Source organism: Engystomops pustulosus, chromosome 6, assembly GCF_040894005.1.
Source record: "Engystomops pustulosus chromosome 6, aEngPut4.maternal, whole genome shotgun sequence".
NCBI lineage: Eukaryota > Metazoa > Chordata > Amphibia > Anura > Leptodactylidae > Engystomops > Engystomops pustulosus.
Window position 1 is genome coordinate 137,320,285 of NC_092416.1, and position 13,087 is coordinate 137,333,371.

The window sequence follows — 13,087 nt, forward strand, 5'->3', positions numbered from 1 at the left end:
CCAAAGAACGGAGTAGTCACAATTCCCAGCACTTGTTTTCAGGTGTACAGGCCATTATAAATGCCGCCTATTCTTTAGGGAAAGACACTATTGTAGCCTTAGGTTTTTATTTTTTTATTTATAGAATATCTACATAGAAACATACTTATCACAAGGCACCATACAGACACCCGCACGTGGTAGCCATGAGCTAGCCGCAAAGACGCCAGCGAGCTCGCGACCACCTTAGACGTACATTGCACAAGGACACTGTGCAGTGATACATTGGCCCAGATATATCATTGTGCCTGCGCCCATTTTTTGTCTAAGTTTGCACCAGAGAAAGTGTCTTTGGAGCTTACACATAGATATATGAAGTGTTTGCACCACTATTGTGTTACGATTGAACTTTTGACACTTTAGAAAACTGTGCACGTAAATGGGAGGAATCAGAGTGCAACAAATTTATTACTGAGCTACACCACAATTTTGTCACAACAGCATGAAGCAAAGTGCAGCAAAAAGAAAAAGATGCATCTGTGTCACATATTAATAACAGACCAGATTCTAAGAGTGTGAGCCCCTATTTGCTTATCTGGTACACTTTGCACATGAGAGAGGAAGCTGTACTAGAGCAGCATGCTCAGCTTGCTATGGAAAGGGGAGGGGTGAGCAGCTCTGCGAACGTGTGCATGTAGCCTAAAGAAGTCCATACTACAGTGGGCAGGTATTTCTTGAATTCTTAAAGATAACAACTTATGTGTTTTGGCTATTCTGTAGTTTTCCATATCTACCAAAATTTTATGAGCCAGGTGCCACATTTCAGTCATGCCCTTTCAGAGCTAGAACATTTTTATTGCTCTAATCAAAGACAACCTTAGGCTTCATTGAGTTGTAGGGGCAAATTTACTTATTCCGTCCCCAGAGTCCACAGAATAATGCACAGTGCCGCGATTTACTAAGATCGTGCGCCCGATATCCTGCGAGTGTCGCATCCCCGCTCTGGTCCGAAGGAGTTCACTTTTTATTTTGTGGTGCATGTTAGGGCTTGGTCTTGCGACACAATTTGAAAGTTGAATCCTGCGCTCAGTCTGAATCACTCAGATCGTCAGACAGCCCGCCCTCCGATTTCTGTTGCATGAAAGCCAACAAGGCTGCGCCAAAAAACTATTGCGTGCAACACAATCCCAGGGTAGACACTTGTTAAATATCTGTCCAAGCAAATCCCAAAAAAGTTTGTTGCCCGCCGTACCGTAGCACGGCGGCCACACGGCAGTGCCGGGGGGCCATTGCAATGTATGGGGGACGTATATACGCTGTATATAAATCAGCCATATATACGTCCCCCATACGTTCCTGTGAATGTAGCCACGTCTGACCAAAGTGCAGCGTGCGAACATTATTTAATGAGCCCCATAGAGTTCCTATTACCTTTTACCCATCATCAATGTACCTTCCACACACTGTGCTATAGGTAATAAAAGAGAGAGGTCTCTGGCAGGCACTATCCTCACCCTGACAATGTCCTTTCCACAACACACAATGAACTCCAGATCGGGACAAATACACACAGTCAAGGGTTTTCTTTTTCTCAGTCATATAGAGAGACAATAACAATTCAAGTAGATCAACGTAACGCCACTCACCAACTCCAGTAGAAATTGTGTACTGGGCATACAGGGAGGTTAAAACGCAAGCATTGGCAACGGGGCCGTTTCACGAGGCTATGGTGCTTTCTCAAGGTGAAAGGGCCATAGTCCCTTGGTAGGTGCAAAAACAATGCAGAAGTGCTGCCAAAAAGTTGCAAAAAATCGAAATAAGCGCAAAAAGAAAAAAAATTGTCAAAATGAAGATATATGTCCCCCAATGAGTCTAAATGTGGAAATAGACTGGTACCTAGAGAGCGGTGGAAATGTGGAAACATGAAATACTCAACACAAATCACTTTCCTTTGTTTGCTCATAACACATGTGCCAGATTTCACAACATCTTGAATTGATTTCTCGCTCACTGTGGGAAGAAATTGTGAATGACAACAATTAGGACCAGTGTTTGCCAGACCACTGTCAATATCAAAGGATGCTTGTCGCAAGACAGCAGAAAATGTGAGTTGCATAGGACTGCGCCTCCTCTACAAAGGTATGGACAGGGTTGGGGTCACCTTCAGTCCATGAGATAATTCAATTAGGAAGCCCGCATCACCCATCTTTCCCCAGTTTATTACAGCTTTCTTTATAGAATTCCTACATGGAAAGCATAAGTGCAATATTTTATTTAGAGGCAGACAATAGAAAATAGTGCTCTACAGAGTTTTATTGTTTTGATGGTTATTTTGGGACTGACATCTGGAAAGCAAAGAACAGTGACTATGCAATACCGTATAAATTCCAGTAAAAGCCAAGTTTTTCAGCACAAAAAATTATGCTGAAAAGCTCAAACTCGGCTTGTACTGGAGTCAAGAAAAAAATCAAGTCAACACTCACCTTTCTGATGCTCCCTGCAGGTCTTCTCTTCTTCCGTCGGCAGCGGCAGGTCCATGCGCACTGGACGTGTATACAATAATGTCAGCCACTGCTGTCATAATATTGTGTATGCCGGTCGGCACACACTCTGAGGTCACTGCTTGTGTGCCGGAGTGTCACACGGACCTGGCGCTGCTAGACCGAAGAAGAGAAGACCCGCGTGGGTGTCAGAAAGGCGAGTGTTGACTTAATTTTTTTTGGATTGGGCAAACTGGGGCTGGATATTTACAGGGGCATGGGGTTGGTTGTATTGGGGGAATGCTGGCTTGCTATTTACGGGGCAGGGGATGGCTTTCTGTAGGGGCTGGGGCTGTCTATTTACAGGGACAGGGGGCTGGACATATATAGGGGCTAAGGCTGGCTGTATACTGGGGCAGGGGTCTGGCTGTATTCTTGGGCAAGGGGCTGGCTGTATACTTGGGCAGGGAGCTGGCTACATACTGGGGCAGGGGACTGGCTACATACTGAGGTCAGGGGCTGGATGACTATATACTAGGGGGGAAGGGGACTTACTAGCTATATACTGGATGGAACCAATGCATTTCCCACCCTCGGCTTATACTCGAGTCAATAGGTTTTCCCTGTTTTTTGTGGTAAAATTAGGGGCCTTGGCTTATATTCGGGTGAGCTTATACTTGAGTATATATAAGTTGCAGTATAAAGATTCCATCAGTACACATTAGGACAGATTTACTAAGGGTCCGAACGCCGCACTTTCGTCAGGTTTCGTGATGAATTCCATTTTGCCCCGGGATTTTGGTGCACGTAATCGGATTGTGGCGCATCGGCGCCGGCTTGCATGCGACAGAAATCGTGGGCCGTGGCCGTCGCACAACAAGATGGATTCGGACAAACTGCGGAATTTAAAAACGGAATTGTGTCGCAAGATAAAGCACTCACATGCACCAGGAAGAAGAAGGTGAACTCCGGCGGACCTCATTGCAGAAGTGTCGGATCTTGGTGAATCGCGGCAGACCCGAATCCCCGTCGGACAACGCACCGCGGGATCAAACACAGGACCGGGTAAGTAAAAGTGCCCCAATTTATGATACAGTATCTAGCAGAATACAGTTTTTATAGGTATACAGTATCAGTATACAATATATGTTACAGTATCGGCTTACTCTGTTTTTGGACACTAATACAAATATTTGAGCTAAACATAACAACTACTCCTATATTATTCATTTGAACTATCCTACTTGTAGGTAGAGTAACAACATAACAACTGCCTATCTTTCCCTCTTCCTCTTGTCATTTCCTCTTTTCTCTTTTTTCTTATTTTATGTAATGTTTTTAGCCTTGGGGAAACCCTAGAAAACTGCTTACCTCAACCTATTGTATCCCATAAGAGGGAAAACTAAAAGCATGGGACGTTTGTGTTAATATATCATACTTTATTCATTATTTTGTATAAAACCATAAACACAGCAGATGGAGTATTGCAGACAGTAAGTTACCCCACTAATACTCAAAGAGACAAACAATAATCACAATATTGTTTTTTTAATGCATTAGACACAATTGTAGTTAGATATGGGCTAATGAGCAGTATCATGAAGGACAATGGTACAAAAGGTGTATGTGCATATACAAGAAGAATACCTTCACTATGATTTAAACATAACGCTGACCCATATCACTGATGATGACACTTTGAGTATTGAGGGTAACGCTGTCCCCGATGCTCGTTTCGGCTGGAGCAGCCTTCATTTGGGGTCAGGGACAGGGTCACCCTTGATACCCGAAGTGTCGTCATCAGTGATATGGGTCAGCGTTATGTTTAAATCATGGCGAAGGTATTCTTCTTGTATTCTTCTTCATACAGTTTACGGTGAACTATTTTCCTATCAATTCAACAACATAACAATTCAAATATACACAACACATATCTGTAGTTCTCTGTGCACAGAGTTTACAAAGTTAAAATGATAAAATAAACTGAATTTTAGAATGTCATCTGAGATCATGGCCATAAAACCACAAGTCAAGTTCTTGTATGTACTGAGCGCTGTGTATTTCCCTACTGAAATAAAAGTAGATTGAAGGAATGGAAAAACACGAAAGGTAGCCGGGTCAGACTGATGTAAATTTCACACTCACTGCTTTTATGTTAATCGCCATCACTGCTTCCATTTTATAACATTATTTCACATGAGGACATTTATACTTCAATTCTAGATTTCTCAGGGGTGTCCAGAAATCTATGTACTACAAACCACTTGGGGGAGTTTGACGCAATATATGTTACTTTATTGTTATTACTCACTTCCATGGCAGCCCTATAAATATGTATGCAGAGAGCTCTCCCTTGTGGCCCCATCAGGCAGCAAAAATTCTGTCAAGTATTCTCATCTTATTCTCATACACTTTGTGTAACTCTCGTTCATGTGGAAGTTCAAGAAACAATTCAGCTTTACCAGGTATTTTCTTTGTGATAATAATGGGTTAAAAGGCAAACTCTTTAATTGTATGGCATGGGCCCTATGATTTTAGGGTTGCACAATTTATTGCACAATTACATCCAGTGTTCAGCATTGAGGTGCAAAAGTAGTAGTCAGACCCGGGCCCGTGTGTTTCAGTGAGTAGGGTTAGTGTTATAGATTTTGCATTGCAACCAAGGACTCACACCTCTCACCCATAAATTAACCATAAATCACCCATTAAAGTCCTATAAGCCATCTAACATTAAAGGGTTAATAGCAATAGCCTATTTTCGGCAGCTTAGATACAGAGAACATAAGAGGGAAAAAAGCACAATTTTGTATAGGGGACAGAGCGGGTTACTGCAAGTCATCTCCCATTCACCTTTTGGGGCTCATTTACTAAGGGTCGCTCGGTGCACTTTTGTTGTACACAGTTCTTCATGGCTAAAACAGCTGTTGCACGTGACTCTTTTGTAGCGCAGCTGCGCTGGCTTCCATGCGACACAAATTAGGTGGTGTGTCATCGGACGCTCTGACTGATTCGGACCGAGCGCCGTATTTAACTTACAAATTGTGTCGCAAGCCCTATGTTAAAGGTGCACCACAAAAAAGATGGTGAACTCTGTCGGACCTGAGTGGGGAAATGACACATTCATGATTTCAGGCGCACAATTTTTGTGAATAGCCGCACGCAGCATTATAGACGGGCACTGCACTTTAAGTGAACTCTAGTAATGTGCCCCATTATATTTTCAATATAATTAAGCTGGAGAGCCTCTATATTGTGGCTCAACCCAGTTCTTGATATGCTGTAGATTAAGTTCTGGTGCTTTTGTTAGTTTATCTCAATTTGTTTGAATTATGCCAAAATGTGGTTTGTTTTTGAAAAATCTGTCGACAATATTGGAATATTCTGAACTTTTGCCATTATCTTGTGGGAAGGACCATTTAATCTGTTTTACAAAATATTATCTTTTTTTTAAAGAAAGAAATAGGTCAATGTCTTACATTGGAAAGATAAGGGTTGGGATACATCTGCTGTCCGCCTTCAGATCCATGGAGTCAGGACATTGCTTGCTGTAGACGGGAACTATATCTTGTAATATTATGTATTACTCATGCGGACAGCTTGCTTTGTTGTGCTGCCCCTGCTGCAGACTATGAGTTCAGTTACATAGGCATATTGCCATAAATATCTGTTGGCTAATGTGGAGGAATGTATGAAAGGTCAAAGTATCTTCACTAATCACTGAATGTTACAGAATGTGCTGATTAATATTTGTATATATTTTCATAGAGATTGGGGCTACATGTGCCTTATACAAAGCTCTAAGTCCCTAGCACAATAGAGAGAATCATAGAAATGACAGAATTCTATCTGCAGCCATCACTAGAGGGAGGACAATCAGACAATCATCCATTGATCTGTGCCCAGTTTGAGGTTTTGCTATTTTGTCCTGTATCTGAGGAAACATCCTAGAGACCTAAAACATAAAGTTATAAAGACTTTTATTTCACTTGTCAACTATTATTGTCGTTTTATAGTTTTCTGGAAATAAATTCACTTATTTTAGTAGGAGTCGGATCAGTTTTCTGACACTGACACTCTATTTTGTGGTATTGGCACCCAATAGTGCCCATTTTTTCCACTTTTAAACAGCCACAGTACATACAATGGGATACGTCTCCTGGTGTCAGGGGGAGGAGTGAACATCAGTGATCAGTGATTGTTTGCTGCTGCCAATGTTCAGGATGTTTCCCCTGTGATGTCACTGTCCTTTTATGGACAGTAATATCACCGGGGTCTTCCCTTCTACTGAGCGATGTATATGCTCTTTGGAGACTGGAGTGAGTATGCAGTACCGCTTCTTCCAGCCATATAGACTTCAATAAAAAGTCTTCGCTTCCTCTGTGTCTTTCCAGCCTGCTTTTTGCACAGTATACAATATATGCAAGGCAGATGGAGGCAGACGGAGGAGGAAGAATGCCTCCAGTATATGTCTTGCAGTATAAGCCAATGTATAAGCTGAGGGTATGTGCCGGAAGCAGGGTTGGTTCCAGGTTTCAGTAGGCCCCTGGGTGACAGAGCCTCAGTGGGCCCCTTCGCAGTGAACTCACATAGCAAAAAATTCAGAAAAGAAAACAAACAGTCCCCTGTGCTTTAAAATATTCCCTAGTTTATCATACCAAACAGCCCCCCCCCCCATGTTATTTTATATACAGCCCTCCAGGTTATTTCATATACAGCCCCCTCATGGTTATTTTAAATATGCCCCCTCACACCCTATGTATTTATAATATACAGCCCCCCTCACCAATATGGATTCCTTATGTACAGCCTTATGTGGGCCCCGGCATTTGCCCAGGTATGCCCTGTGCTGATGCCAGCCCTAGTCTGAAGCTTTCCTGGTCTACACAATAACAAGTGGTATGAACCTAACCTAAATTGGAAATAGGACATGTGACCTGCCCACCTTCTCAAATGACTTAAAATCTCCATGACACTATTGATTTTGGACCCATGCAATATCAGTTGCTCTTATTTGTAAGTTGACTCTTAGAATTTGCCTATAGGGAATAATATTTCCATGCATACTTTCCTGGCATTTTCAGAGCAATAAGCCATTAATTAGAATTTGTCTTGCCCGCAGAGAAAATTGGCTCCTCTATTAAAATGGAAAGTTATATAACACCTATCATATGATCCTGTTCTGCTATGTGCTAATAGGAAATGCATAAAGGTCCCATTACCTGGGGTTGAAGCCATAGATAGCACAGTAGCAGGGAGGTGCTAGTATTGAAGTCATAAGATGATGCAGCATTTTATAAGTCCTAAAATTGAAGCTTTATTTAGGTTGCCAAGCAATACTTTTGTGCTTTGTACCTATATGAATAGCTGGATTTTATTGGAACCTAAGTATATCCATGATCTGATGCCATGTGGGATACTGGACCATAGTCTTCCATAGTCTGTGTCCTTCCATACCCTCAATAGACTCCATCCACACAAGGAGTCATTTAGTGGAGCCCTTCAATGATGGCGTCCTTCTATACAATATCCAACAGAGTACAGTCTTTAGAGTCTACATCCTCTGCAGATCATAACCCTTCTCAGCATATTTATGGTAATTTATTATAATAGACCCAGTGAGAAATATGACAGTTTTCTCCAAATGAGCAACTGTTGAGAATTGTTTATAGAAAAATCTTTATAAATATTGTATGTTTTCACTTTATTTCTGACTTGTGTTTGTTTTCTCTCTTGGTCCTGCCTTGTGTACAGTATAATTGCTCATTGAGTCATCTATGAGTCACCACAGCTATATCTATGGTGCATCTGTTTTCCACTTCAGAAGAACATGGATTTCCAGCTTGTTATTCCATTTAATGAGATGGGGGTATAATTAACATGTCCAATAGGCGAGGCTAGGGGTCTCCTTGGGAAGTATATCTTCCATGCTGTTATAACGATTAGCCACATGTATTTCTGTTGTCAAAAGTGACTGTGTATATTTCAATCAATTATCAATTATTAAAGTGTTGGGTACAATACCAGGGATTGACTACATGTATTTACCATTACATTGTTTGTATGTAAAAATAGTATAAATCCATTAAATTCCACCCTTCACGGTACAGTATACAATTATCTCCATAAAGGACATATCTTGATGGTAGACATGTCCTACTAACCAGTTCCTGAGGAACTATTTTTCTCGGGACTTCTTTTATTATAACTCTATATGCTGAGATTTAGTCAATATAGAGTTACACTCCCCTTTTACGATACAGGTCCACCCGGTCCTGCCCGTCACCTACTCTATGCACTGTGGATGAGCAGGACCAGGTGGGACTGGTAGCATAACGGGCGAGTGAATGAATTTACTCCTGTGGTTCTGGTGACGTAGCCGGAGCGCCCAAGACTGATTACCATAATTTTTATAACTCTATATTGACAAAATCTCAGCATATAGTTCCTCAGGAACTAGTTACAAGGACACGTCAGTAAAACTGATGGTAGATGTCCTTTAAAACTGTTATTGGACTTGATGCTTGGAGCATCATTCTACCTGTGATACTTGTACTTGCCACTAAAATAGCAATATAAAGAGACCAGTCAAAGGAATAGTAGTAGGCAGCAGATATTTTCCGCCTCAATTTTGGTAAGGCTAAACCCATGTAACCTTATCTATCACAGATGAGGAGAGTCTTCCAAGATGTCAAATATCCAAGGGATGAGACAGTCGGAGATAAATAAAACACACTTGTTGTATGCATTGATGGTATTTGGAAAAACACAATAATATGGTTATAAAGGTAGTTGACCTCTTGTTTTCTCTTCTAGGTGTAACCTATTCTGACACCTCCAGTCACACTGAAGCATGTAAGCCTTGCACAGAATGTGATGGTATCAAGCGCATGGTTGCTCCCTGCGTGGAGACTGATGACGCTGTGTGCGGTTGTGCATACGGATACTACAAAAATGACAACACTGGAGAATGTGAACACTGTGCAACATGTCCGGTAGGATATGGGATGATTATGCCGTGTTACATGAGCCAAAACACTGTGTGTGAAGAATGTCCTGAATGGACCTTCTCAAATGTGGACAACAATATGGACCCCTGTCTGCCATGTACAATCTGTGAAGATGATGAAATCATATCGGAAGAGTGCACCACAACATCAGACACAGTTTGCTACAGTAAGTATGATAGGAGAAAGCATATGTATACACCAGGAGGGACATTTATGGAGTCATGCAATGTATTTTAGTTGGATGTAAGTTTATGGCGCAATGAATTAATGAATTGGTGCAAGGACTAAAAGGTTTAGAACTCCCAAAACTTGCTTTTAGCTGCTCTATTTTTGTGCCAGAAATTGCGCCAAAAACGTGTTGGAAAAATAGAAGCGCCAGAAAACTGGTGGATTTACAAGTGCTGCCCAATATTTGTGCCCAGAAATAGAACAAGTCAAGAATGTCGAAAAACACCAATATTGTGGCACCGTCATTTCATTAATTTGGGCGCAGAAGGGAATTCCGTTTGAAAGGCCATAATAGAAGACACCCCCCAGGTGTCTTCCATGGTAACAGACTGCAAGTAGTCTCTGTGTAGTCTGATTCTGCTGTTTTTACAGCAATATCTGTCCTAATCTATGAGTGAATCTAGTGCGGTACTACAGTCACAAGCTATAGAGCACCCATAAATCCATAGTTATAGAGTGTTGCTCTTTTCTAGCTTGATCTTTTCTTGTTTTCTTAACCTTTTACTATCTTAAACCTTTTCAAGAAAATATATTCTTAGACTCAGTCATTTCTTTAGGCACGGAGAGGTCATTTGTATTGCAGGAAGTATCAAATACTCACTGGAGGATCCTCAGTAGCACATCTACAAATCCATTTCCTACGTTGCTTTAAAGTTGTAGAAAATGTATTATTTCTTAAGAAATCTTGGCTTCATATCTATAGCACCTGATTCAGATTTTTATTCCAAAGTACCAAGAAATATAGTAAAAAGAATTAGATGCTTTATATTGTGCGTACCAGAAACATAATACAGAATTCAAGAATATAACTATACAATTAATCGAATTATTAAAGGACATCAACCGCTAAGATGAATGATTGTAAATCAAGCACACTGACATACTGGTGTGTCCCACCTTTGGTAGGATCTGCTTTTTTTTCAGCTTACAAAAAAAACCTATTCTAAAATTATAAACTTTTATTCTTAAAAACAAGGGCATAAGTAGCTAAAAAAAAAGTGGATCCAACCAGAGGTGGCACACATCAGTATGTCAGTGTGCTTGGTTTACAATCCTTCATCTTGGTGGTAGATTTCCTTTAACTAGGAACATCCATTAATGGAGCAACTAAGTAATAGTGGAAACAGAACAAATTCATATAATAAGACATATATTTTGGAATTGTAAATGACAAAAAAAACTAGTCCCCCGGAGGCCACCTAATGAAGCATCTCTATCTATCTATATAAATACAAAAATGAAGCAGCACTCTAATCCAAAAATGTGGTTGCGTTTATTCCAAAACATGTGACTTTTCACAAAGAAGTGTCGCCTGTTTTGGAATAAACTCAAATCCATTTTTCACCATTTTTGGCAGGGGTGTAACTACAGCGGTAACAGCCATAGTGGCCCACAGTGTCAGGGGGCCCCATCATGAGACCTAACACACTAAGGAATGCAGGATGTGCACTGCTATATACATATTATACTGCACATTGTACATAATACCGTATGTATATAACATATGTGTGATGTAGATATGCGTGTATCTGTGATGTTTATATGCTGTATTTATGGTGTATGACGTGTATATAAAGTATGTGTGTATGAATGCTGTATGTCTGTATATAACATGTATATAAAGTATGTGATGTGTATATGTTCTATATGTGTGTATATGTGTGTAAGAGTGTATAAATGTGTGTGTTTGAGTGAAGAAATCTATCGATTTATCTATCTGATATTTATGATATAGCATTCCCCTGCCTATGAGTGGGATTCTTTTGGTTCCTATGTAAAACACTGGGCAGTTCATGTGCCTCACAATGTGGCCATAGAGTTGATATTTTGCAGGGAAGCCTCAGAACATTTGGACTACATATCACCCTCCTATTATGCCTTTTTTTAATGAGTTATACTAAATTTTCACCTTCACAGCTACACTACTTACATACTTCTGCCTGCATAAATACTGTATATGCCGGCATCTCCATACAAGTGGATTAGCTCCATGGCTAAGCTCTCACATACAATTGGGATGACATAACATTCACATCAGCCGAATGATGGGTCCCTCTGTCTGTCTGTGACTCATTGTTATAATTGCTCACAGTGACCTTATTGTGTGACACAGCAAAGGCAGGAAACATAGCCCGTGGGCATCCTAGACCACAACAGGGCCATCTCTGTCCTAGACACCGAACAATGCTGAGCCTGGATTTATTAGTGGAGAGATAGCCTGATGGAGCCTGCTAAAGATGAGTAGTGTCATCTCGAAGATGTCTGGAGAATGTACAGATATTATATTAGAATGTACATTTCATTTCTCCTATTCTTATCATCTGGCTTAAAATGTTAACCATACAGTCTGCTCCAAAAAGTTGAGAAATGCCGATTTACTCAAATACACCAAAGAACATATAACCATGTGGTTAACATAACCTTTTTATGGTGTCAGGATTGTAAAGGAATTTTAGGGTAATTCAACAATCCCCGTTTCCAAAAAATGTAATTCCTCCGTAGCTTCTCATCATCCAATAACAAAAGGTGGTCGTTTGCACCTTGGGCCCCTAGGAAATTTTTCTAGTTTTCCATTTACCATTTTCTGATTCCAATGCTTAATTATAAAAAGCACAAAAAAATCACCCAGTGGACCATATTGGACCCATAGCCATTACCCATGGGTGTATAATGACAAAATGGGCTTATTTCATGACAAGTTATCTATAGGTTTGAAGATTATAACGTCATAGAAAGATCTTGAAGTTACTTTAATCCTCTACAAAAAATCCAAAAATAAAAGGGCAGATTTAGACATCATGGCTCACATTTACTAATAGTAAGGCAAACTACACTACGTGCAGTTCACCTCAGTCTCATCCAGCGTGTTCTCGATTCACGAAGACTGGAGAATGGTCTTCATGAATTTTGTGCATCCTGCCCAAAGTGTTTTAACTGAGTGCACCAGTTTTTTCTGGTGCACTCAGATTAATGGGCGTGCGCCACAATAATGTTGGACTTTAGACATAAATATGGTGCTTGGTGCACAATATTGTGTGAAAAAAAAGCACAAATTGCTTTATTATTTGCTTTTATAATCCTCAACAAATCCTCAACAGGAGTTGTACCAAATTAGATTTTATAACCTATCCACAGGATAGGGAATAATAATCTGATTGAACCCCCAGCAAACAAGAAGGGGAGTCCCATTCATAATAATTGCGTCCTGTTGCTCCATTCAATACAATAATAAGGGTCGTAAATTGATGGACAAAGCTTTTGCACTCTCATAGACATGCTCAACCTCCTGGTAATTTTAATATTATGGGAGTGTCGGAAATTGCTGAGCAGTGCGCTCAAGTGTCTCTGGCACTACCATTCACTGTCTGAGTGTCATGGATAGTCAGGTGCCTG

General features: G+C 40.6%; 1 protein-coding gene across 1 annotated transcript in view; it reads left to right on the forward strand.

Moving 5' to 3' along the window:
• The window catches only part of NGFR (nerve growth factor receptor), a 52,686-nt gene that overhangs the window by 28,362 nt on the left and 11,237 nt on the right, over nucleotides 1–13,087 (forward strand). Inside the window, exon 3 of the mRNA XM_072111255.1 lies at nucleotides 9,273–9,632. Coding sequence (XP_071967356.1) covers nucleotides 9,273–9,632 — 360 coding nt within the window. The remainder of the gene's footprint in view (nucleotides 1–9,272; nucleotides 9,633–13,087) is intronic.